Source organism: Acinonyx jubatus, chromosome C2 (genome assembly GCF_027475565.1).
Source record: "Acinonyx jubatus isolate Ajub_Pintada_27869175 chromosome C2, VMU_Ajub_asm_v1.0, whole genome shotgun sequence".
Lineage (NCBI taxonomy): Eukaryota > Metazoa > Chordata > Mammalia > Carnivora > Felidae > Acinonyx > Acinonyx jubatus.
Window position 1 is genome coordinate 48,305,722 of NC_069384.1, and position 25,701 is coordinate 48,331,422.

General features: G+C 33.5%; 1 protein-coding gene across 16 annotated transcripts in view; it reads right to left on the bottom strand.

Annotated features, from left to right (window-relative positions):
• Window positions 1–25,701, bottom strand: part of SENP7 (SUMO specific peptidase 7) — a 149,842-nt gene that overhangs the window by 22,259 nt on the left and 101,882 nt on the right. For 15 of the 16 annotated variants that reach the window (XM_053220783.1, XM_053220782.1, XM_053220776.1 and 12 more), the window contains 7 exons: window positions 23,764–23,882; window positions 19,819–20,003; window positions 18,420–18,759; window positions 17,189–17,343; window positions 14,434–14,580; window positions 9,217–9,250; window positions 603–782 (listed from right to left, as the gene is read on the bottom strand). In XM_053220783.1, the coding sequence (XP_053076758.1) occupies window positions 603–782; window positions 9,217–9,250; window positions 14,434–14,580; window positions 17,189–17,343; window positions 18,420–18,759; window positions 19,819–20,003; window positions 23,764–23,882 (1,160 nt within the window). Of the gene's footprint in view, window positions 1–602; window positions 783–9,216; window positions 9,251–14,433; window positions 14,581–17,188; window positions 17,344–18,419; window positions 18,760–19,818; window positions 20,004–23,755; window positions 23,883–25,701 lie in introns of those variants that run through there. The other variant, XM_027077646.2, reaches the window with a different exon arrangement.

Below are 25,701 nucleotides of genomic sequence, written 5' to 3' on the forward strand. Positions count from 1 at the left end.
AAGGGAGTAGAGACAGCAAGGTAGAGAGATCAAAGAGGCAAGAAAGAAGCTTACTAATCTGATTTACCCAATTCTAAACTAGACTCCTTTAGGAGTTAAAAACTAAACAAAGTTGGGAGATATTTAAGATGCATATATACAGACCAGTTTATGGGAACATACAGAAAAGTACTCAATCTAGTCTTAGAGAAATGATATATATAAGTAACAAGGTTTTATTTTTTAAAAAACTAAAGAAAATGTTGAAGGTAAAGACTTCTGTATTTTATTTAACTTTGCCATTGATTAGCTGCCACAGTTCTTTATGCAACAAGGGCAAGAAATTCATAAGAAAGGTAGCCAAGGATGGCAACTGACTAAAAGATAAAGTATTCCTTTTATTTTACCAGATAATTTCTCTTGGTTGAGCAAAATTATCAGGAGAAATTGTGTAGAATAAATAATTTACCTTGTATAATAGTAAGGGCTAAAATTATTTTTAATCAAGTCTACTTAATTTCAATTCAATGAAATAATTACATTCTATTAAACTGTTTTAGAAGAAAACTATACACAGGACTTCTCAGGTTATTCTGAAATATAGAAATATTTCATATACTCACAGTGCTGGCTTAATACGGAGTTTTCTAGTTGGGTCTGAATCTCTTGAAGATAATTTGCAGAGACCCAAAGGAAAAGGATAGCTTGATTCCTTTTACTGTGATCATCATCCTTATTTTTCCATAACCCAAACCTCTTTAAATGTGTGGTATCCACTAGCAATGAAACCTCATTCAGGGAGACTGAAACAAATAAAAGGTAACAAGTTAATAAATTATCCATTTAGGAATTAACACTGATACGCTTTATGACTCTTCTTTAATACATGATGTTTTTCAAAAAGAATGATATGTGAAGTTTTACAAAAATCATTTCCAGTGTACTTCACTAACCTTGGCTGAAATACCTCAAACAATATTATTAGCATAAAAAAGATCATATTGCAATTAGAAAGGCCCAAATAATTATCAATCTCAGTTATATCCAGGAAAGGGAAATATGAAAATAAATTTTCATAGCATATAAACCTGTCCAGAGAGATTTCTTACTGGAAGTGCTATATCACCGGAAAAAAATAAAATAAGGAGGAGAAGGAGGAAGGGTGGGGGAGGGGAGAGGAAGTGGAAGAAGGGGAAGCAGGGGGAGAGGGGAAGAAAGGAAAGAAGACGACTTTATCAATGCAGACAACTAGCACGGTTTTAACTTAGAAAATTATATATTTCTATCTTGGTTAATATGATCAACCAAAATCCCCAAATGCTATCATTAGCCAATTTATTCTTATGTTTCTTCTCCTAAAATATCTGCATTCCCCTATACAGACTAGCCACCACTATCAAAAGATTCTCAAAAATAACATGAGCTTTTGAATGGTCTAAGATAGTATTTTTTTTTTTTTAATTCTTCCATGTTTTGGTGCACCTGAGTGGCTCAGTTGGAAAAGCATGTAACTCTTAATCTCAGGGTCATGAGTTCAAGCCCCACATAGGGTATAGAGATTAAATAAATACATAAAACTTAAAATAAAATTCTTCCAGATTAGATTTTACTTCTTGAAACTTCCAGGAAATCACCTAGAATTATGGGTCCTTCTCTGAGTTAGCAAAAGAATCTTTCCTAAAGATTTTTTTTTTAATTCAAAGAAATAGAGAACTGGTATAAAGAAGTCCTGAAGGTCATCTGACCCAACTTTAAGAAAACAAGCAGTTGAACAACTAATACAAGTATTGGTTAAGTATAAACTCAAGATGAATACCTATTTGAAACAAATCTCTTCGTACTCCTCCTCCTATTATCTCCTGGCACCTTGCTACTTAAAATCTACTTCTGAGCCTGAGACACTGGCATCACACTGGAGCCTGTTACAAATGTAGAATATCAGGCCACACCTTAGATGTACTGAATCAGAATTGATTTACAAATAAAACAAAACAAAAACAAAAACCCCAGATGATTCATATCACTCAACACTGAAGTTTGAAAAGCATTTTACAATAAGTACTTACATACTTAACTAGTCATCTTAATGTTCCCACACGAACCATTCTACTTTTAAATATTTTCTTATAATCAATTAATCCATTTTAAACATCTTGTCTTTATTTCTTTCATATTTCCTCTTTCCTTCATTCATTCTCTCCTTCCCTTATTCCATTTCTCCATGCCTTTTTCTTGCTCCTTTTCTGTGTTTCAATTTTTTCCTCTGTGTCTGTCTGCATGCATACCTGCCTACTTACTCTCTATTTCATGGAAATTTTTAAAAACATTTTACATTTCTTCTTTCCCTTTCTCTCTTTCTGCCTCTTATTTATTGACATTTTCTTGGGTAATCCTTTTTAAAATCGCTTCTACCTATCAATCTCTAGCTACCTACTTACCTATCCATCACCTACCTATGGATCTATTTGTATTTTGTACAGCTGCCTACATATCTGTCTACCTTCCTATCTAGCTGTCACCCAGTCATCAATCTTATTTTTACTGTAGCATTTTGACTGAGTTACTTTTAGATTTCTTTCCCCACTGTCCACTATTGTACTTTATTTTCTTACTGGCTCCTCCTTTCAAACCCTTCTTTTTATCTCTCATTCCCACATTCTTTCCTTCATTTCTTTTGTATTTTATTCTTAGAGACTCATCACTTTAAACTTCTCTCTCTTGCCTCCCCTTTCCTATCTTGGCCACTTCCTTTTTCTTCTCTCTTTGATAGCTTTTTTTCTTTACCTTTTCTCAGTCTAATTTATTCACTGTCCTTTTCTTTCTCTATTCTTACCTTGCTGTATACTGCCTGCTTTCTATTCTTCTTAACTTCCTCCCTTTCTCTCCTTCTTTTATCCCTTTATCTCTCCTTTCTCCTTTCCTTTCATTCCTCCCTCTATTCTATCTTTGTATTTTTAAACTTTTTTCTTTTCATTACTCTTTTGTTCTCTTTCTCTTTGCATCTATTTTGTAGTCTTTCATACTGACTTAGGCCATTTAAAGTCTGCTCTGTCTCTCCCTATCTCCCTCTCTCTCTTTACCTAGCTATTCTGCTTTATATTTCTTTTTTTTTTACACTTACTTTGACCTTTAATTTTATTTTTTCCAGATAAAATTTATTGACATAAAATTATCATATAACATTGTGTAAGTTTAAGCTAATGTTAATTTGATATATTTATTGCAAAACAATTACCATCAAAGCATTAGCTAACACCTCTGTAACTACCATTTAATATCCGTTATGAGAACATGTAAGATCAACTCTCTTCGCAATTTTCAAGTATATAATAACAGTATTAATTAACTGTGATCACAATTCTGTACATTATTGTTCTTATAACTGGAAGTCTATACTCTCTGACCAACATCTTCCCATTTCCCCCATGTCCCAGTCCCTGGTAACCACGATAGCTAGTCTCTGTATTTATGGTTCAGCCTTTTTAGTTTCCACATATAAGCAATATCATGCAGTATTTGTCTTCCTCTGACTTATTTCAATTAGTAAAGGCCCCCAAGGTCCATCCATGTTGTCGCAAATGGCAAGATTTCATTCTTTCTCAAGATCAATATTCCATTGTACATATACACCACAAAATTATCCATTCATCAACAGACACTTAGGTGGCTTCCAAATTTTGGCTACATGAATAATGAGGGGTGCATATATCTTTTCAAAATCCCATTTTCATTTCTTTTGGATATAAACCCAAAAATGGGACTGCTGGATCATATAGTAGTTTTATTTGTAATTTCTTAAGTCTATAGACCATTTTCCACAGTAGCTGTACCAGTTTACAATCTCAACAACAGTGTACTTGCTCATTTCTTGTCATTTTGATGATAGCCATTCTAACAGGTGTAAGGGAATATCTCATTGTGGTTTTGATTTGCATTTTTGTAATGATTAGTGATGTTTACCATCTTTTCATGTGCTTATTTGCCATTTGTATATCTTATTTGGAAAAATGTGTATTCAGTTCCTCTGCCCATTTTTTAATCAGACTTTTTTTTTCCTGTTGAATTCTCTGAGTTCTTTATACATTTTGGATATTAACTCCTTCTCAGATATTCCACCGAATGCTTTTTCTTTTTTGCTGATTCTTTCCTTTGCTATGCAGAAGCTTTTTTGTTTGATGTAGCTCCACTTGTTTATTTTGGCTTTTGCTGTCTTTGCTTTTAGTATCGAATCCTAAAAAATCATTGCCAAGGATGATAGAAAAAAGCATTGGGGATAAGTTTTTTCACAAGTTTTATGGCTTAAGATCTTACATTTAAGGCTTTAATCCATTTTGAGTTGATTTTTGTATATAATACAGGTAGGAGTCCAGTTTCATTCTTTTCCTTGTGGCTGTACAGCTTTCCCAACATCATTTATTGAAAAGACTATCCTGTCTCCATTGTACATTCTTGGCTCCTTTGTTGAAAATTAACTGACCATATATGCCTGGCTTTGTTTCTGGGTTCTTAATTTTGTTCCACTGTTCTATGTGTCTGTTTTTATGCCAATACAAAACTATATTGATTACTATAGCTTCGTAATATAGTCTGAAATCAGGAAGTGTGAGGACTCCAGCCACATTCTTCTCACGACTGTTTTGGCTATTTGGGGTCTTTTGTTGTTCCAGACAGATGTTAGAACTGTTTTTTCTATTTCTATAAAAAATGTCATTGAGATTTTGATAGGCATTACATTGAATCTGCAGATCACTTTGGGTAGTATGGACATCTTAACAACAGTAATTCTTCTAATCCATAAGCTATGTAACTTCCCCATTCTGAAAAATGTCAGTGAAACTGGCAGCAAAGACAAACAGATTAAAAGAGTAAAAACCTTCAGGAAACTTCTCAGCATTTCTTCCTCAGTCAGCTCACAACCCCAAATAATTGATATTATTTCTGTGCAATCTAGACAATTATTACTAATCCAAATGTACCAACCTCTGGGCATAAAAGCTTAATTTTCTTTAGAAAAAAGATTTAACACCATCATTAAGGAAAGTTTACCTCATTACCAAATTTCCCCCCAATATTTGGTTTATTCTGTAACAGGAATATAGCAGTAACTGAAAATGGGAGTTGTCTATCATCTGTCCTACCCACTATTAGCGATCTTAGTAACAGACCCTAATTTTATTTAGAAACCAAGATACTTAGCTGTTAGAAACTATTTCCTAGCTTCCTTTGCAAATAGATGTGTGGTCAAAGGACTACCTTCTAGCTAAGAAAATGTAAGTAGAAGTTAGGTGGCATGCACATCTAAGAAACCTCCTTAAAAAGGCAAGAGAGGGGCACCTAAGTGGCTCAGTTGGTTGAGCGTCCAACTCTTGATTTTGGCTCAGGACATGACAACAGTCATGAGATCAAGCCCCATATCGACCTCTGCACAGAGCCTGGAGCCTGCTTAAGATTTTCTCTTTCTCTCTCCTCCCTCTGCCCCTCTCCCGTGCATATGCACTCTTTCTCTAAATAAACAAATTTTTTAAAAAGACAAGAAATAGGTGGTATGTGTGTGTTGTTGTTTTGTTTTTGTTTTTGTTTTTTTTACCATTTTCCCCTTCCTCCTGCTTTCTACCTAGAACGCAAACATGATGACTAAAGTACAAGCAGCCATTTGGACCATGAGACAAACTTAGGAATAGAAGTCATACATTAGGAATGACACAGTACAAAAATAGGGCCAGGACCTCTGATGACCAAACGAAATACCGTATCAGCCCTCTTCAGCCTACCTCTGGATTTCTTCTTTGGAAAGGAAAAATAAATTATTTTCTTTAAGCCACAGCCAAACATAATTAATAGCTAATATAAATATGTAAATCATTATTTCTCTCAGCTACTACAGAAAAAGAATAAACATTTAGATCTAGGTTCCTTATGTATAAAAACATTTTATATGCATGCCTTGTTTATAAAAGATTTTTATATATGCATATACAGAATTTGTGGAAGAAGACTAATGTTTTCCTCTTATATTACAAAATCATAAAGCCATTACTACTGAAGAGAGTATTTTCCCTAATTGTTAATTTTAAAATACTTTTTAAATGTTTGTTTATTTTTGAGAGATTGAGAAAGACAGAGCATGAGCAGGGAAGGGACAGAGAGAAACAGAGACACAGAATCTGAAGCAGGCTCCAGGCTCCGAGCTGTTACCACAGAGCCCAATGCAGGGCTTGAACTCGTGAACCTTTCCATAATTTTTTATTAAAAATGTCTTTCAAAAATCACTTGGAACAGAAAAGTTATAAAAGCAATACTTGAAACAAGATATAAATATTAACTATTAAAACATAAAATATTATTTTTGAGGTTTGGATCATACATATTTGAGAAGTAGCTCTGTTACACAGGTCTTTATAGATTATAGATGATGTAGTGGGATTACAACAAACTGAAAATCTTCTGCACAGCAAAGGAAATCATTAACAAAATGAAAAGGCAACCTATGGAATGAGAGAAAATATTTGCAAACCATATATCTGATAAAGGGTTAATATCCAAAATATATAAAGAACCCAGAGAACCCAACAGAAAAAAAAATCCATTTAAAAAATGGGCAGAGGGACGCCTGGGTGGCTCAGTCAGTTAAGCATCTGACTTTGGCTCAAATCATGATCTCACAGTTCGTGCTCAAGCCCTGCGCTGGGCTTTGTGCGGACAGCTCGGAGCCTGGAGCCTACTTCAGGTTCTGTGTCTCCCTGTCTCTCTGCCCCTCCCGTGCTCACACTCTGTCTCTGTCTCTCTCTCAATAATAAATAAACGTTAAAATTTTTTTTTTAATGAGCAGAAGGGCACCTGGGTGGCTCACTCAGTTAAGTGTCTGACTTGTTTTCAGCTCAGGTCATGATCTCAAGATAGTGAGACTGAGCCCCACATGGACCTCATGCTGGGCATGAAGCCTGCTTAAGGTACCCTCTTTCTCTTTCCCTCTCGTTCTCTCTCTCCACCCTCCCCACCCTATCCTGCGCCATGTGGGCATGCATGTGCAATCTCTCTCTTTAAAAAAAGAAGAAGAATGGGCAGAGAAAATGAATAGACATTTTTCCAGAGAAATCATACAGACGGCAAACAGATACATGAAGAGACACTCAACATCATTAATCACCATAAAAATGCAAATCAAAACCACAATGAGATATCCCCTCATACCTGTCACAATGGTCATTATTTAAAAAAAAAAGTGTTAATAAGGACGTGGAGAAAAGGGAACGCATGGAGCACTAGGTGGCTCAGTTGGTTAAGAGTCCAAGACTTTGGCTCAGGTCACGATCTCGTGGTTTGTGAGTTCAAGCCCCACACTGGGCTCACTGCTGTCAGCCTATCTGCACCAAAGCCTGCTTCAGATCCTCTGTTCCCCTTTCTATGCCCCTCCCCCATTTGTGCTCTCTCAAAAATAAATAATAAAACATTAAAAAAAGAAAAGGGAACCATGAACACTGTTGGTAGAAACGTAAACTGGTGCAGCTACTGTGGAAAACAGTCTGTAGGTTCCTCAAAAAATTAAGAGAACTACCATACGACCCAGCAATTCTAGTTCTGAGTATCTATCCAAAAGAAAAGAGAAAAAACATTAAGTCAAAAAGATGCATGCACCCCCACGTTCACTGTCCCATTATTCACAATAGCAAAGATATGGAAATGACCTGCGTATCCATCAAAGGATGAACGAATAAAGAAGATGTATTATGTATATAAAATGGAATATTATTCAGCCACTAAAAAGAAAGAAATTTTGTCATTTGAGACAACATGGATGGGCCCTAAGGGCATTGTACTAAGTCAGACAGAGAAATACAAATACTGCATGATATCACTTATATGTGAAATTAAAACACACACACACACACACACACACACACACACACACACACACAAGCTCATAGATACAGAGATCAGATTACTGGTTGCCAAAGACAGAGGGTGGAGTGGGCAAAATGGGTAAAGAGGGTCAAAAGGTATAAACTTACAGTTATAAAATAAATAAGTCACGGGGATATACCCTAAAGCGTGTGACTATAATTACTAATACAGTATTGCATATGTGAAAGTTACTAAGAGACATCTTAAAGTCATCAATCACCAAAAGAGAAAAAAAAAACCTTTTGCAACTGTGTATGGGGAAAGATGTTAACGAGACATACAGTCGGGATCATTTTGCAATATATACAAATACCAAATCATTATGGTGTACACCTGAAACCAATATAAAGTTACATGTCAACTGTACCTCAAGTTAATTTAAAAAAAAAAGAATATGAGAGAAGCACTGTCACATAGGTATTTTTTTAATGAAAAAAAGCACTTTCTTTTATGAAATTATTTCCTTTTAAATCATAGGTTTTTGTTTCTTCTATTTAGAAGTTAATGTTATATTATTCCATAACTTGTTTAAACATCCTAATTAGGAATATCAATATATTTATTCTGTGCCTAGCCTTATTATTCTTACCACTTATAGCAGCTTCCTGATTATTAGATTATCATAATATATAGTTGTGGTTCTGTGCATGGGTACCTGCAGAGTCTGATTAAAATTACTTTGATCACTTCTTCAGTCTTGGAACAGAAGCTTCCTCTCTTCCCTAGTTCATTTGTGAAGTGGATATTTGTGTATATTTTTCTTCCTCATTCTTTTCCTTATTCATTCTCTAAAGAGACTATTCTCTATTGCTTCTTATTTTTCTTAGTGTCATTATTATTCTGAAATGATTTTACTTGGGGAAAGAATAAGAAAACGTTCTGAGTCTTTGCATATTATAGGTACAATTTCACATCTACTTTGCTTTACTCAGATAAGAAAAAGATATTAAAAATCTCTCCTAACTCCTATGCAAAACCATTTTACATATTTTGTACAGCATTATAAATTTTCCTTACACTTCCTATTTTTCGTACATTTCATCATACCAAAATCTTCTTGCTATCAAAACTTTATTTCTGTTAATCCCAAAAAGTTACCATGAGTCCCTTATTATTCAAGCCATTAAAACAATAGTTTACTATTTTCAATGTTATAAAACACTTTAACACCTTTTGAAGCTGCTTAAAAAAGTGTTAACTTGAAACACATTATTAACCTTAGTTTTACTTACTTTCTATACTGGAAAAAATTATGGCTGCAGAAAGATTTCAAAGTTTTGCTATTTTATGTTCAAAATTACAGTGAAAAAAGATCATAAGACAATGATAGCTTACCTTGAAATGGGATCTTAACATACTTTGTCGTGAACTAAAGAAAAAACAGAAAAGCAAAAATGAGTTACCACTCAACGTATGTTTCCATTCAAAATTTTCAATTTTTCTTTTTCAAACACAAGTATATATTCAAAGTCGATACTAAAAGTGCTCAAGCCTTTTTTTATTTTCTTATTATTTTCAAATGTTTATTTGTTTATTTTGAGAGAGAAAAAGAGAGAGCATGAGCAAGGGAAGGGCAGAGAGAGAGAGGGAGACAAAGGATGTGAAGCAGGCTTTGTGCTGACAGCAGAGAGTCAGATGTGGGGCTTGAACCCACTAATCATGAGATCATGACCTGAGCCAGAGTCGGACACTTAACCAACTGAGCCACCCAGGAGCCCCTCAAGTCTTTTTATAAATAAACCAAGAAAATGTAAAGACTTAGTTTTTATGGAAGAACCCAGCACATGTAATTTAATTCTCAATATGCTCATTTATAAAAACCAGTAAGACTTTATTTAACATATTTTCAAAAATGTTTCCTGAATATTTATAGAAGAAATAAGACAAAGTCTTAAGAAACTGCCAAGAAACCCAACAAGGTATCAGTGATTTTGGTAAATAAACCACAAAACAAGGTTTAATTCTTGGCTTTGTTGACATTCCGGCACTCATATTTCTTTCCATGTTACAAATCCCCTTCCAACTGAGGATTTAGCCAAGTTTTTGTTCTTTCTGCTCTTTCTGTGCCAGGACACTAATTTTCTCTAGGAATCTTTTGTATACATCTGACCTTAAGCATTGCTTTTATAATAAACTCAAGAATCGTGGAGCACCTAAATCTTACATGTTCTACCTAAAATAGGCTTGTGCTCTTAAGTTTGTTTTTCCATTAATGCCAAATATTTATTTATTTATTTATTTATTTATTTATTTATTTATTCGTTTATTTATTCAGGTTCTCTTTTGATCAATACATTTATTTATTTATACATTTATTACATTTATTTATTTATTTATTTATTTATTTATTTATTTATTTATTATTCAGGTTCTCTTTTGATCAATACATTTGTGAAATTGTTTACCAAATGAAGGGTACAGTCTGTGAACACAAAACAAAATCAAAAAGGGTCTTGGTACATGGATACCTAAATTAACTACCAACAGAGTTCCAAATAAGTAGCAAACAATGCCCAGTGAAACCACAGGGTTACTGTGACTCCATTTCTTTTTCTAATTTAAGACTTACTTCATATTGTAGTTTCATAAATATAAAACTCATATTGCAGAGTCTAAGTCAGCCGCTAAAGCAAAATTCAAGCAAATGGACATATGAGTTAAAAGCTGAATTTGAGGTTCAAATCCTATCTCTAACTCTACCACTTACACAAACAGTTAAGTAGGTAAATTTAGGTAACTTACTGAACCTCTGTCAGCTTTAGATTAAAAGCCTTAATCAAAAGGAGCTATTATCATTAGACACAGCATCTGAATAAGTGTATTATCTAGTTTAATTTAGTCAAATACATCTCATTATTCTGTCACTTTCACACAACTGTTATATATATATATGCATACACACACACACACATATATATGGTGTATATTTTCCTTTCTCAAATTCTGACTTATTTCACTGTGTCTTTAATCTCATAAAATATATCTTGGCAAATGTAAATAACTAGTTACAGAAAAATGAATATAAGGAATGTTTGCTTTTGAGATTTTATAGACATTACTATAAAATTATGAATTAGAAGTAGTGTATTTATGTATCTTGGCCTCAACTTTGTCATCAGTCTCTCATTCTTCCACAATAAGCATTCTTGTCCTACCAAATCTTTCAGCATGGCAAAGATCTGATATTCATTTACACCTTTGTGTGATGACTAAGCCAACATGTAACCTCTCCCAAAAGCAAAGCCCTATTCCCAGCAAAAATTTAATCCCCTGTTGGGAAAATAAGGCAGATGTTTTTGTCAGAGTAAGGTAAACTCAGTTCTCTGAAATCATACCATATCCATTTTGTAACTTCTTACAAAAGCCAGTATAGTTCTCTGAACACAATGTGTACTTAATAAACATTCGTCCTACTATCAACAAAGTTGAGAAATAAAAACTAAAATGTTCACGTCCATTGCAGCATTCTCTACTTTAAAAAACAATAATACTAACTTAAATGTCCAACTCGATGAAAATGGGCTCTAATTTAAGTAAATAGTTTCCCACTCTAGGTATTTTTCAGGTTTAGCTAAAATGTAATTATCATGAGAGTGAGAACAATATCTATCTCTAGCTAATCTATAACAACACATTAAAACTCATTAAACATCTGGAAAATGACTGAGTTTAATTATCTTATTTACTCCCCCACAAAAAATTCTTCAATTTCTAAGTTACAGAGCATTATGAACAGTGTCTGAAAAGAGATTATATAAAAAGTCTTTTGAGGGGTGCCTGGATGGCTCAATCAGTTAAGCGTCCGACTACAGCTCAGGGCATGATGTCACAATTTGTGAGTTCGAGTCCTACGTGGGGCTCTGTGCTATCAGCGCAGAGCTACTTCAGATCCTCTGTCCCTATCTCTCTCTATCCCCCTCCCTCTCTGCCCAACTCTCAAAAGAAAATACACATTAAAAAATAATAAAAATAAATACATCTTTTGAATCCTTGAAAGTTTTTTTTTTTTTAGTTTATTTATTTATTTTGAGAAAGAGAGCGAGTTCACGCATGAGAGTGCGGGAGGTGCAGAAAGAGGGAGAGAGATAGAGAGAGAGAGAATCCCAGGCAGGCTCTGCATTGACAGTGCAAATCAGGGGTGTGAACTCATGAACCATGAGATTATGACATAAGCCAACGTCAGACACTTAACCAACTGAGCCACCCAAGTGCCCGAATCCTTGAAAGTTTTAAGACTTTTCCCTTTTTCCCTTTTGCATGTTATTCATTATTTTTAATTTCTAAAATTGCTTATGCTCTCTCCTTAGTAACATAACTTTTAATTTTTGTAGAATTCTTCTCAGTATTTCTTCATATACATATACCTGCATATATTTGCTTTATTTTACTAAATTATTTTCTTTTAATTAAACATTTAAGTTTTCATTTCAATTATAACAAATGTTCCAACAAACATGAAACACATTTTTAAAACCTACTTTATCACATTTATTGAGTATTTGCACTCCCCTACTACCAATAACAAATACTGGGACAACCAAAATGTCCCAACAGTCAGGAATTAAGGACAACACAAATACCCCCAAATAGGTACATGAACTAACTTCATATAATAATGGCAAGTTACAAAACAGTATATATGTCACATGCTTTTGATTTAAACATATATATGTATCTAACGAAGAATACAGAATGATATATACACTGTAGAGTTACTGGCAATGGTCTCCGGGCAAGCAAGATTATAGGTATTCTTTAAACTGTTTCTTTATTCAATTGTTCTCTTAAACAAATTTGTTTTAACGCTTATGTATTTTTTGAGACAAAGAGAGACAGAGCGTGAGCAGGGGAGGGGCAGAGAGAGAGGGAGTCACAGATTCCAAAGCAGGCTCCAGGCTCCAAGCTGTCAGCACAGAGCCTGACGTGGGGCTCGAACTCATGACTGCAAGATCATGACCTGAGCCGAAGTCAGACACTTAACCAACTGAGCCACCCAGGCACCCCTCAATTGCTTTTCTGTTTGGTCTTCTTTTTTGTCCATAACAAGTCCACCTAACTGTAATATACAATTAATATATTAACTAATGACAATCCACTGCTGAATATTTATGTTGGATTTTCCTCCCCTGACTAATCAATTGTGGTCATATATTTATATTATCTAATTTTTTACCATCACAAAGAAACCAACAGAAAAAAAGTGATTAAACTGAATTTAAAATAAAAAAGTAAAATGGGGTTAGTAAGGGGAGTGAAGATTGTAAAAAGTGCATGAAATTCCTTAACAGAAAAAAATTGTAATATCACCCCAGGCATGCCAAAATCATTAATATCTAAAAACTACTGTTTAGGGAATATTAATTTTAAACAAACTATTTTTGTTTTCATCCAAAGCAATTTTAACTATATCACAAGTTACTACTATTTGTAGAACACAGAATTTGCTAGATTTATACATGAAATTAGGTCTTCCTCCTGTATGGTCACCAAGTAAACATATACTTTACGTCTTAAATCGTATGCTGTCTTCTCTGTGAAGTCTTCTCTGATTCTTCCAGATATTCCCATATGCACCCTTCTTGTCCATATTTCCATTGTACAAAATATCTATCTATGTGTCTGTCTCTTTCATTAGACTACAAGTTCCATGAAAACAGAGACCATGTCTTACCATTTTAATATTCCCTGCCCTATCCCTAACACAGTAAATATTAATAAAACTTCTGGGAGAATACCTCAGTTATAATCTGACATGGTCAATACAATTCAACCAATGTTTTAAGTGCCTATTTAGGTGTGAACCATTTATGGAATATGTAAAAGCAAATAAAAGTATGGCTCTTCACCACAAGATGTTTAAAGGCTAAAATTGAGAGGTTTAGGCAAAAATGTAAAAACAATTATGAACACAAAGAATAAATCTTACAACAGATGTACAAAGTGTTATAAGTACATAGTAAAGGGAGAAGTTATTTCTGGTTAGAAAAACAGGAAAGGTTTCCTGGAAGAGGAAGTATTTCAGATAAACCTTAAAAGATAGTTAGAATTTTAATAGGCAGAAATAGAAAATATAGAGAACAGAGTAAAATCCAGTATAGTTTTCATAATATAATATGTGAGACAGAACACTGAAAAAAAATGGAAAAGAACTATTCCTGGAGACCTTTAAATAAATTTAGGAATTTGATGAACTCAGTTTACAATTTAAGCCAGCAAAATAAGATTTCTTTTTGCTCTCAACTATACCCTGAATAAAAATTTACTTTACCACCAAATAAGTTTAGGAACCCAAGGAATATCAGTACTGTGTATGATTTTCATACATGATCTTCATTAGAATAGTCAGATCAAAGATGTAATTTTAAGATATTCCCTTATGATTTTAGGATTTCCCCCAATTAAAGACATGTATCAAAGTAGGTATAACATATATATTCAAAATGTCCCATATAAAATTAAACTCAATTCTATTTTCATTTGTAGTAAAAAAAAAAGATAATATGTAAATGCTTTGTCCAAAATCTAAAACAAAAACATATTAAATATACTTACTGTAACGCAACCTTTAGAAGCTCCTTTTATTTTACCAATATAAACAGAAGTAAATATAAAATCCAGTTGTAGATCCATGTCATTACTAGGTAAAATACAGGAAATGTTTTCCATGACAGGATTATATGGACATAATTCAGATGAAGCCTAACAAGGAATAAATTATAAAATGCATATAACCCTAAGTATTATACAAATGTGACAATGATTTTCAAAGTGAAATACTTCTTTAAATTACTATTAATGCGTTTATGAAGGATTTTGTACTGTTCTTACTGTGAAAAAACACTTATCTAGATTTTTTTTTCTTAAAAAGTATATGATTTACTTTGAGACTATTACTCTTAATAGTTGAATCTTAAATTAACTCCATAGGCCTAAACTCCAGAAATATATCTTCCTTTATATTAAAGCCATGACTGTAAATTCAGTATTCCCTAATAGGCTTTATTCATTTTTAGCTCAACAGAAATAAATTAAGATTTACATAGTATTTTAGTTTAAAATGAGTTCCTAAATATTATCTCTTTTAATCGCCATAACCACCCCATGAGGTAGTCTGGGTGTTTTGTTTTTTTGTTTTTGTTTTTTTTCCATTTCATAAGTAAAACTAATAGATGTGTGGATTTGTTAAGTTACTTGTCCAAGGTCATGAAGTTAGGATGAAACAAACCCAGGTTTCTATCTCCAGGTCAAGGGTTATTTCAACCATATACAATTGCTTCATAAACCAAGATGATGGTCTTAGGTAATGCACTTCAAGGGATGTAAGTACCTAAGAATCATCTGTTATATCAAATCTATATGCTTTTTACTCTTTCCATGTCTGAAAATAGCCAACCAGTTGCCTAAAACTTCAAAATTCATAGTGCTTCCAAACAACTACATAACTGTACTTTTAAATTAGAATAGACTACCAGGAAGTATCAGCAGCAACTGTTTCCCACAATCTCTTCTGAATTTTAAACTGCTTTCAAATGACTTTTTGAACTCCACATTTCCCTACCCTTGATACATTATTCCTCTTTAACCCTAACATCACTAACAACCAAATAAATTACCACAAGAGCAATTATGCATGTGTATTCACTCTCCTCCTACCTCTAGGAAATGCGATTATTCTTACTCTGAAACACATGTAGTACTCATTATTCTTCACTCAGCTCACAAACGCATTTATCTGCTTAATAAAAAAATCTTTGTCATTCTCATCTTTTATTGCTTACTCTACTATTCTTATTCCTTAAAGAATAGGTACTAAATCAACTACAGGTGATTCTAATCAGTCAGACAGCTAACTGTTTGTAAGCACGTGTGTGTTTTAAGTGATAAAATGAGAAGATGGGATAAAAAGAATTTCTCATTGGGGCCTCAAATTTTGCAAAGACTAACTACCTCCTAAAAATGGCCAACCCATGTTTCTCATAACTTCCTTTAAAACTGAAAACAAAGGAAGGTGTGGAGATATTAAGGTATGCTGCCCTATAGATCTTAGTAGGTCTTCACATTATTTATTGCCTAGTTGCGATCATATTCAGTCAGTTCTACAAAAAAAGTTACTTTCTTATAATATGATCATTTCACACTGTATTATCAAGGTATATACTGCCAAGAAAACTATAATTCATTTAGAAATTTGAACTCCTTATCAATAATGACACGGTTTTCATTACAAATACAACTAAACCATTAAGTAGGCTACTTGCCCAATCAAGCAAAAATGGCTACATTTTAACAAAACTTCCAAACATAGCTGCTAAGGTGCTTTCTGTATAGAGTACCAAATGCAATAGAAACAGCAATGAAACAATAATCAGACCACCAGACTTTTTATAGAACTGACCTAATTCTTCATCACACCTTAGAGGATAATAGCCTCAGACATTATTAAAAAACAAACCAACAGAAGTTTACCATAATCATTACGATTATGATTAATGATTATGATTATCATAATCAAATTAACTGCACTGATAATCATTTCTTTAAAATAGGATAATTAGAGGCTGATAATAAGAATGAATACTGAAAACAAATGATTTGAACCTCATTTTACAGCTACACTCTTATAGTACTATGTCAAAACACAACTCGCTGACATTAAACCAACAAGACATTTCCCATTTATTATTTTCTGTAAGAAGGAGAAGACAAAGGACTTACCACATTGATAGGTTTTCTAAATGCTTTCTCTCTCTAAAGGCTTCACTCTTCTAAATGCTTTCATATGTTACTTCACTTAAAATAATCTTATTATCCTCATGGAACATATGAGGAAACTCAGGCTTAAAGAAGTTAAGTGACTTGCCCAGATGACAGAGCCAGGATTTGAACCCAGGTCTGTAATCTCCATAAGCCATGTTCATTCCTCTATATCATGCTGCCTTAAGAGCATGTGAGGAAAAAAGTAATCACAGTACTGGAAGACCAGACAGACTAATACTGGCAACTGCTTAATTCTAAGAAATTTTGATAAAGTGGTTAACTGCCCAATTAGAATCTTTAAGAAAAAAAAAAAAGTATTCAAGTCATAGAATATTTAGACTGAAAAAAAATAAATGACAAAAAAATAATTCCTTCACTTCAAAATAAGAGCAACTACACATTTCCTTCAAACTAATATGAAAATTATCTCAAAATTCAAACTAAGAAAATTTGTAATTTTTATAATAATATTCTGCTTGATGAAAGAAACAATCATTAGCCAATAGTGTATATTTCACTGTTAATCTATGAGAAAGCAGAAATAAATTACCTGTACAGATTCACATGTCATCAATGGTTCTGACAATGCTGCTTCAGAAGTACTCTCATTGTCATTAGTGATGACATGGTCTTGCTTAGGTTGTAACTTAAGAATTTCTGAACTTTTATGTTCAACAGGTCCCTCCTCATCACTGGAAACAACAACTAAAAAGGAAAAATCATTCTTTAAATGTATCGCAATAATCACACATCAAACAGAAAACTTTCCAATTGAAGCAACATATCCCTTCATAATACCATTAAAATTTAATCATCTAACTTTGTTCAACTTAGAAACTGGACTACCATTCATTATCTGATTTATACTAGTTAAATGCAATATTCCATATCACTGCTATTATTTAGCAGTTACCTACAACCTCACCTTCTGGAGGATCAAGACATTTAAAAATGGATAAAGACATGAGGAGAACTTAGGAACAAGTTCTAGTTAGAATAATAAAAATGTATTATGCCACCACTCTAAATTGTACTGTAACTCCGGTTACATTCAGTTTCTTCCAGAAGGAAACAATGGATGGCTAAGAGAAGATGTGGGAGACTGTTCACTGTATATCCTTTAAAACCTTTTTTTGTACCATGTGAGTGTACCAAACACTTGCAAATAAATCAAAATTAATGACCATAATTATATAGCACTCAAATTCTGCACTTCAGCTTCATCAACCAAAATGTCAATAATGATGGTCCTTCCAGAATCCTTTTAAAAACTACTGAGCTGGGGCCCTTGGGTGGCTCAGTTAAGCACCTGACTCTTGATTCTGCTTCAGTTCATGCTCTCACGCACACTTGAGATCTGCACGCACAGTGCCAAGCCTGCTTAGGATTCTCTCTCTCCCTCTCTCTCTCCATCCCCTGCTTGTTCATTCTATCTCAAGTTCATTCTATCTCAAGCACGTGTGCATGCACATTTGCTCTATCAAAATAAAATAAATAAACTTAAAAAAATAAAATAAAAAATAAAAACTACTGAGGAGATGAATGACAGTTCACAAAAAAAAAAAAAAAAAAATACTCCTGCCTTCAAGTAATCCACTGTTTACCTAAATTAATACTACAACAAAGTCCCAAAACTCCAGGTCTTTTTTTTTCCTCAAGTTAATATATTCCACAGTGATGTTACAAACAGCTTATTGCCTCGGAAAAATTTGTTTGAGAGGAGAAACAGAACAACTAAAGCAGAGAAAATTAAAAGATATTACAATCCTACTGTTACTTACTTGGTTCAACGGATACCAAAGACTGGCTCCCTTCACTGTGTTCACTTAAAGCAGGCTTTTCTATTACATTCAACTCACTCTCATTCTTCTCAACCAGGGTAGAATTCCCCATGGAATCAGTGGAACTAGAGCTCTCAAAAGTTTCGGTGGCTGAAGAGTCAGAGGTACTTTTGGGAGCAGCACTCAAAGCCAACTCCTGACTATCAAGTGAGGATAGTTTAGCAAAATCACTTTCTATAGGTTCAGGTGTAATTTCCTCAAGCACTTTTGAGTCTTGATGATAGTTTTCACTTGACTTTTTAAACTCGGCAGATACTGTGGAGTCATTTTCTTGTTTTATCTGAACATAAATAAATGCACACAAAAAATTAGTACTTTTCAAATTTGGCTAAAGAATTTTTTAAAGTTTGAATTCCTAAAGAAGAATATAAATGTAAAAATATTATACAGGGACAGAAAACTACACAATTATACTATATTACTCTTGCCAGGGTCTCCCAAGTAAAAAGATAGAGAGTTTGGTCTGTCCAATCAAATACCCAAACATTTTTTTTAAAAGGCCAGGATATGGAAATTCCCATACGTATTTACAAGTGGTTTAGATGGTCTCCCACAAACTATGTCAACTTAGAATAAGAGGAACTTTTCTTTTACAATTTTATTTTGCAAAAGTAATGAGGCCATATGACATCATGTGATTTCATTAACAAAAGCAAAAAATTAAAACTTGGGAAAACAATATGAAAAACTATTCATCAATCACTGCCTTCACACCGCTATTACCATTTAAATCTAAATCATGTTTATAACTCAAAGGTCCTGAAAAGTTCTGAAAGGCCTTGTGAATCAAAGGAGTAAAAAAATTATCTTCTTATACTTTTATTAACTGTATACTAAGTTTTGAAAATAGGTAATGTGTGCATGAAGTATCATAATTCTTTACATACAACAAACTCCCTAAACTCTAGGCAGAGAAAGGCTTCAAGAAGTTGGCAAGTAAATTACTACCGATCAAAGAAATCTGGTAGTACTTTTACACAGCATATGAAAAAGCAATTGACTGGACAGTATGGATAGAGTATTAATAGTATTTGTTAAAATAAGAGAAAATAAAACAATTCTGATGGATAAATACCAAACTACTAAGTAAGGAGTGGTATCAGAGAAGGAACATATTTAATTTTTTTACTTGTTCATGTTTCAAATTTGCTCTAATAGCTATATTACTGAAAAAAGTTTTAAATTATTTTTTAAAAACCAAAGAATTAAAAAATTGCCAAAAAAAGAAATAAATCTGATGACAAAAGCAGAAAGCTTAAGAACAATATCTAATTCATAGTCAATTCATTTTTATCATAGCATAAATTATTTCACATGACATCTAAATAGCTATACTTACTATCTGTTCTGCTGACTCATACAAAGAAGAAGTAGAATTATGAGAATCAGGTAAATTACTTCTAAGCCTTTTCTTTCTCTTCCTGGAAGTCAGAGTGGGTTCCATTTTTGAATCAGAAAATGTATCATCCTTATTTTTGCTCCCCTCTTCAAGATGATCACAACCTCTACTTCCACTACTGAGGTCTTAAAAAACAAAAGAGACATAAATATGGCCAAAAAGTACAGAAAGAATCCCTTTTAGAAGAGCTCAAATAAGCATCATCAAAATTGCTACACAACTTTTAAAACTAATTTAAAACGAAGTTCACTTGGACATGAATATAAAGAAATACCCTATTTTAAACTGCATCGACAAAATAAATGTTCACTGTACAATAATGAATGAGGTAAACATAAAAAGGGAGTATTCTTTAGTAACCAAAGCAAAGCAATCAAAATATGTTTTGTTTTGTTCTTGCTATAATTACATTTGACTGTAATACAAAAAGAATGGTGGGGGGGGGATGGGTGTTAATAAAATTTGGAAAATTCCAATCTTAAAATGTTTTGATAATTCATTTTGACTTTAGAAATTAGTTGTCTTTTTAAAATTTGAGTGTTATATACATGTATGTACTTTGTAAGTGAAAAAGGACAATAATTACAAAGAGTATTAGTCACTATCAATTTGTTTGTTTCTTCTTTTTAAAACTCAAGATCTCGTTTTAAGTGTACAATAAGTCTACTAAATGCTCCATTTTTTAAATCAACAAAGCGTTATTTGAAACCCATGTCAATTATTACTAAAAATGCTTAGTATTTCAGTTAGCAAATATATGCAGTATACAAAAATACCTTCCAAAAAGTTCTACCTAACCAACTGAAGATTATCCTGAATTATATTTCTTTCCGAATCTATATAAGTACCAACCCAAAGTTTATGTAAACAAAATCACAAAGCAGCTTCCTTGAACTCCTAACTGATAATTTATGTAACACTGGGCCTGACCTCTCCATTCACTCAAAGTTCTTCAATACTACCCACCTTCTCTTCAGACTATTCTTGCTTATTTTAGCTTCACAGAAACCTAACAGCTAACATTCATTATATCTGTCATTGCTTAAAAGGTAGGCAGTGGGGCATGATTAAGGCAAAACTCCAAGACGATCAACAGTTTTCCAATTTGCAGGGCACCTGGGTGGCTGGGTCAGCTAAGCATCTGACACTTCATATTAGCTCAGGTCTTGATCTCAGGGCCATGAGTTCAAACCCTGCATTGGGCTCCATGCTGGGAGCAGAGCCTACTTAAAAACAAGAATAAAAAGAAGAGTCTTCCAGTTGCCGGAGAAAACATTCTTCACTCTCCCAAAAATTAAAATCTCCTCCTAAATAATCAACACAATATTTTGAAAAGCACAGTATTTCTTTGTAATTTTGTAAAGGTAGTCAAATATAATTTCTACATATAAATGCATCAAATTACAATTTCTAAACATAAATACTACAGCAAAAAGATTGAGAAAATAAAAGGGGCTTGAGAAAAATGCTACTATACAAGAATTTTCCTCTTTCAGTTTACTATTCATAAGACTATATACCATGGGAAACAAGAATAAATGCATTAGATAGAGCTTGCCATTGTAAAAATAGGATTCTGCCTACATAACATATACAATTTAACTTGCTAGTATATAAAATTAAAGTGACAAATTCCTGTAAACAAAATATTAAATATTTCCAATATAGGGGTGCCTCACTGGCTCAGCTGGTAAAGCATACAACTGATCTCAGGGTTGTGAGTTTGAACCCCATGTTGGGTACAGAGTTACTTCAAAATAAAACCTTTAAGGGGCACATGGGTGACTCAGTCAGTTGAGCACAGTACTTCAGCTCAGATCATGACTTCATGGTGCTTGAGTTTGAGCCCTGCATCAGGCTCACTGTTGTCAGTGCAGAGCCAGCTTCAGATCCTCTGTCCCTCTCTCTATGTCCTTCCCTCACTTGTGCATGCACGCGCTCTCTCTCTCAAAAATAAACATTTAAAAATAAATAAAACCTTTAAAATAAATTTTTCCCCAATACGTTATTTTCATAAAAGCTAATTCCACAAGACAAACTTAATATACCACAAAAGAAGGGCACACCTGGAGTTTAATTTAGAATTCCCATTAATTTATGGGCTTATATTAAAAAACTGGTACTGGACACAATTATCTGTAGTATGGAAACATGATGAGTTTCAATAGTTTCAATAGTCACTTTTCTTAACAACACTTTATCTCTGAAAAGAACCTCCAGAGTAGGTACTAAGAAACTATGAAGTGTTTCTTTTATTATGCATTTTTTCACTGTGACTTTGGAGAAATACTAAAGGACATAAATCAGAAAGCTTTTTATTTAACTATTTCTACTCTATCTAGGAAATCAGTGGAATGTGAGGGTTTAACAGTACCTTAATAGTATGTGAACTGAGCCAACTTATACAAATACTTTTTATTTGGTAATTAATGAGAATTATTTCTGGGAAAAGTACAATCCATAAGAAAATAAATGTCTTTCATTTTATGCAGCTAGGGCTTAGTAGCTAATTGAAAGATTATGTCTAGGGGCGCCTGGGTGGCTTGGTCGGTTAAGCGTCCGACTTCAGCTCAGGTCATGGTCTCACGGTCTGTGAGTTCGAGCCCTGCGTCGGGCTTTGTGTTGACAGCTCAGAGCCTGGAGCCTGTTTCCGATTCTGTGTCTCCCTCTCTCTCTGCCCCTCCCCTGTTCATGCTCTGTCTCTCTCTGTCTCAAAAATAAATAAACGTTAAAAAAGAAAAAAAGAAAAAAATTAAAAAAAAAAGAAAGATTATGTCTACACAGTTAAAATGCTTTCTCCAGATTGCCCTCATAAGAGTTGAAGCTGGTTATTAGTCTAGTTTATTTTTAAGTTTTCCTCCTGTATGAAAAAAACTACTAAAAGTTGTAAATAGCTGTGTTTCAAACAATGCGCAAAGAATTATTGCATAGTGCCATTGCAGAAGCATTTTTTCTCATGAATAGTTTCTGAAATCATTCAGAAAATAAAGATCTCAACCAGTTTTAAGTGATCGTGGGGTGCCTGGGTGGCTCAGTCAATTAAACGTCTGACTCTTGGTTTTGTCTGAGGTCATGATCACATGGTTTGTGGGTTTGAGCCCGGCATCGGGCTCCACACTGGCAGTGTGGAGGCTGCTTGGGATTCTATCTCCTCTCTCTCTGCTCATCCTTCACTTTCTCCCTCTTTCTCTCTCTCTCTCTCAAAATAAATAAACTTAAAAAAAAAAAAGCAATCAGTAATCCAAGAGATCCCTGAAGATATGTGTTCCACAAGATGTGACTAATGTAGTTAAGTGTTTTGGTGCAAAATTTTGTAAATTATTTTAAAATCTTAAAAGAAAGACAAAAAGGAGAAAAGTCAATTAATTAACCCTACACATGCAAGGAGGCCTAAAAAGAATGTTCAGAAGTCTGGGATGTATTTACTTTTAAATGTGCTAATAGTGGCTTGTAAAGGCATCATCCTACAGTTGAGAGAAATTCTAATGAATAAAGAATGTATGCCATAGGAGGATAGACAGTGGGAAGCTAAGAATAATAATCAAATTAGCAGTAATATCAATTATTACCAGACATATCCATGGAAATAATACTTACAAATAGCTAAACTAACATTATAATTGTATAGCTGTATGCCCAGCCCCAACAACAAAAAAGAAATGATATTCAAATGTAACTTATAGATTCAGTAAATAAATCAAGAAATGAATACTATAGTGTACAAATGGCAAACTTTGCAATTTCCTTTGTGTTGCTAAATAATCTCCCTTTACTTTCACAGATCCTTTAAATGTAAGATTAAATAAAGTTAACTATAACTTAAAAATTATTACAAATGCAAAAGACAAAAATTCAAATGACAAAAATTTTCTAGTGTTCACAAACCTTTAGGTTGAGCATCAGACATTACAAGAGAAATGCCATCATCATCTCTTTGCTTTTCTTTAGTGTGTGAGGCTTGCTTTGCATAATTATTATCTACAGTCTTACTTGGTTGTGAATCCCTGCAAAAGAAAGTAAATATTATACTCAATTCTTCTATGTCCAAATGAATTAAGAAGTTAATTGATATATATATATATATATATACAAGATAAAAATCCAGTTGGTTAAAAATACAGTCCCATATAGCAGAATATATGATCTGAACAAAAGAAAGAATATTGAAATAATATTTGAGAAGTAAGTTCTCATCCCTACTCTACTATAAATTCTCCCTATTTCTTGGGGGGGGGGGGGCGGAAACACATGGATACCACAGAAATGGGCACATGCAAAATGAACAAAAGAATAATAAGAGTATTTAAATACATCAAAGAAGTTTAAAAAGTAAAAATTCCATGGACAGAAGTACATGATAAGTGCATCTATACATAATCAAAAAATAATAACCCGGGGCACATGGGTGACTCAGGTAAGCATCCGTCTTCGACTCAGGTCATGATCTCACAATTTGTAAGTTCGAGCCCCACGTCGGACTCTGTACTAACAGCTCAGAGCTGGAAGCCTGCTTCAGATTCTGTGTCTCATTCTCTGTCTGCCCCTCACCAACTTGTGCTCTCTTTCTCTCAAAAATAAATAAATGTAAAAAAAAATTCTTTTTATCAAAAAATTTATCAATTTTTTTTTTTTTACATAATAACCCAGAGGAGCCTGGGTGGCTCAGTCAGTTAAGCAACTAACTCAACGTCAGCTCAGGTCATGATCTCACAGTTTGTGGGACTGAGCTCCACAATGACAGCACAGAGCCTGCTTGGGATCCTCTCTCTCCCTCTCTTTCTGCCCCTCTCCCACTCACACACATGCATGTGTGCTCTCTGTCTCAAAATAATTAACTTTAAAAATAATAATAATAACCCAAAGGTAATTGTTAATATGTTCCAAGCATGGTTCATATATCAACAGTTAGGTATAAAATAAAGTTTGGAGTGTGATAACAAATTTTACCTATAGAATGAATAATTTGTAGGGTACTAGGTTAAATATATAAAATATAAGGTTGTGTGAAAAACAAGTTTTGGAAGGACAAGCCCAACATCACCATTAATGAAAACTTAATAATAATAAAGGAATTCAATACCCCACTTTCAGCAATGGATAAATCATCCAGACCAAACAATCAAAAAGAAAACACTGTACTAAAAGCATACATTAAACTAAATTGACCTAATATGCATTTATAGAACATGCCATCCAATAGACCAGAATACACAATTCTCAAGTGCACACAGAACATTCATAATCATATGACAACTATAAATCATATGGAAGACCACGAAAACAGTTGTAGCAAATTTAGGAAAATTTAAGTTATACTAAGTATCTTTAACCACAATAGTATTAAAATAAAAACCAAAACAGGAGGAAAAAGCTAAAATATTCACAAATACATGGAGATTAACTAATAAATTCCTGAACAAACAATTTGTCAAAGAAGAAATTGAGGCACGCCTGGGTGGCTAGGTTAGTTAAGTGTCCAACTCTTGGTTTGAGTTCAGGTCATGACCTTATGGTTCATGAGTTCGAGCCCTGCGTCAGGCTCTGCACTGACAGCATGGAGTCTCCTTGGGATTCTGTCTCCCTCTCTCTCTGCCCCTCCCTTGCTCACTTTCTCTGTTTCTCTCAAAAATAAATAAATATTAAAAAAGAATAAATCCAAAAGGAGACGAAAAAATATCTTGAAGCTATTAAAAATTTAAGCACAATATATCAAAACTTAGTGAATGCTGCAAAAACAGGTCTAAGAGGAAAGTCTATAATAATAAAAGCCTACATTAAGAAACAAGAAATCCAATAAACAACCTTACTTTACACATTAAAAAA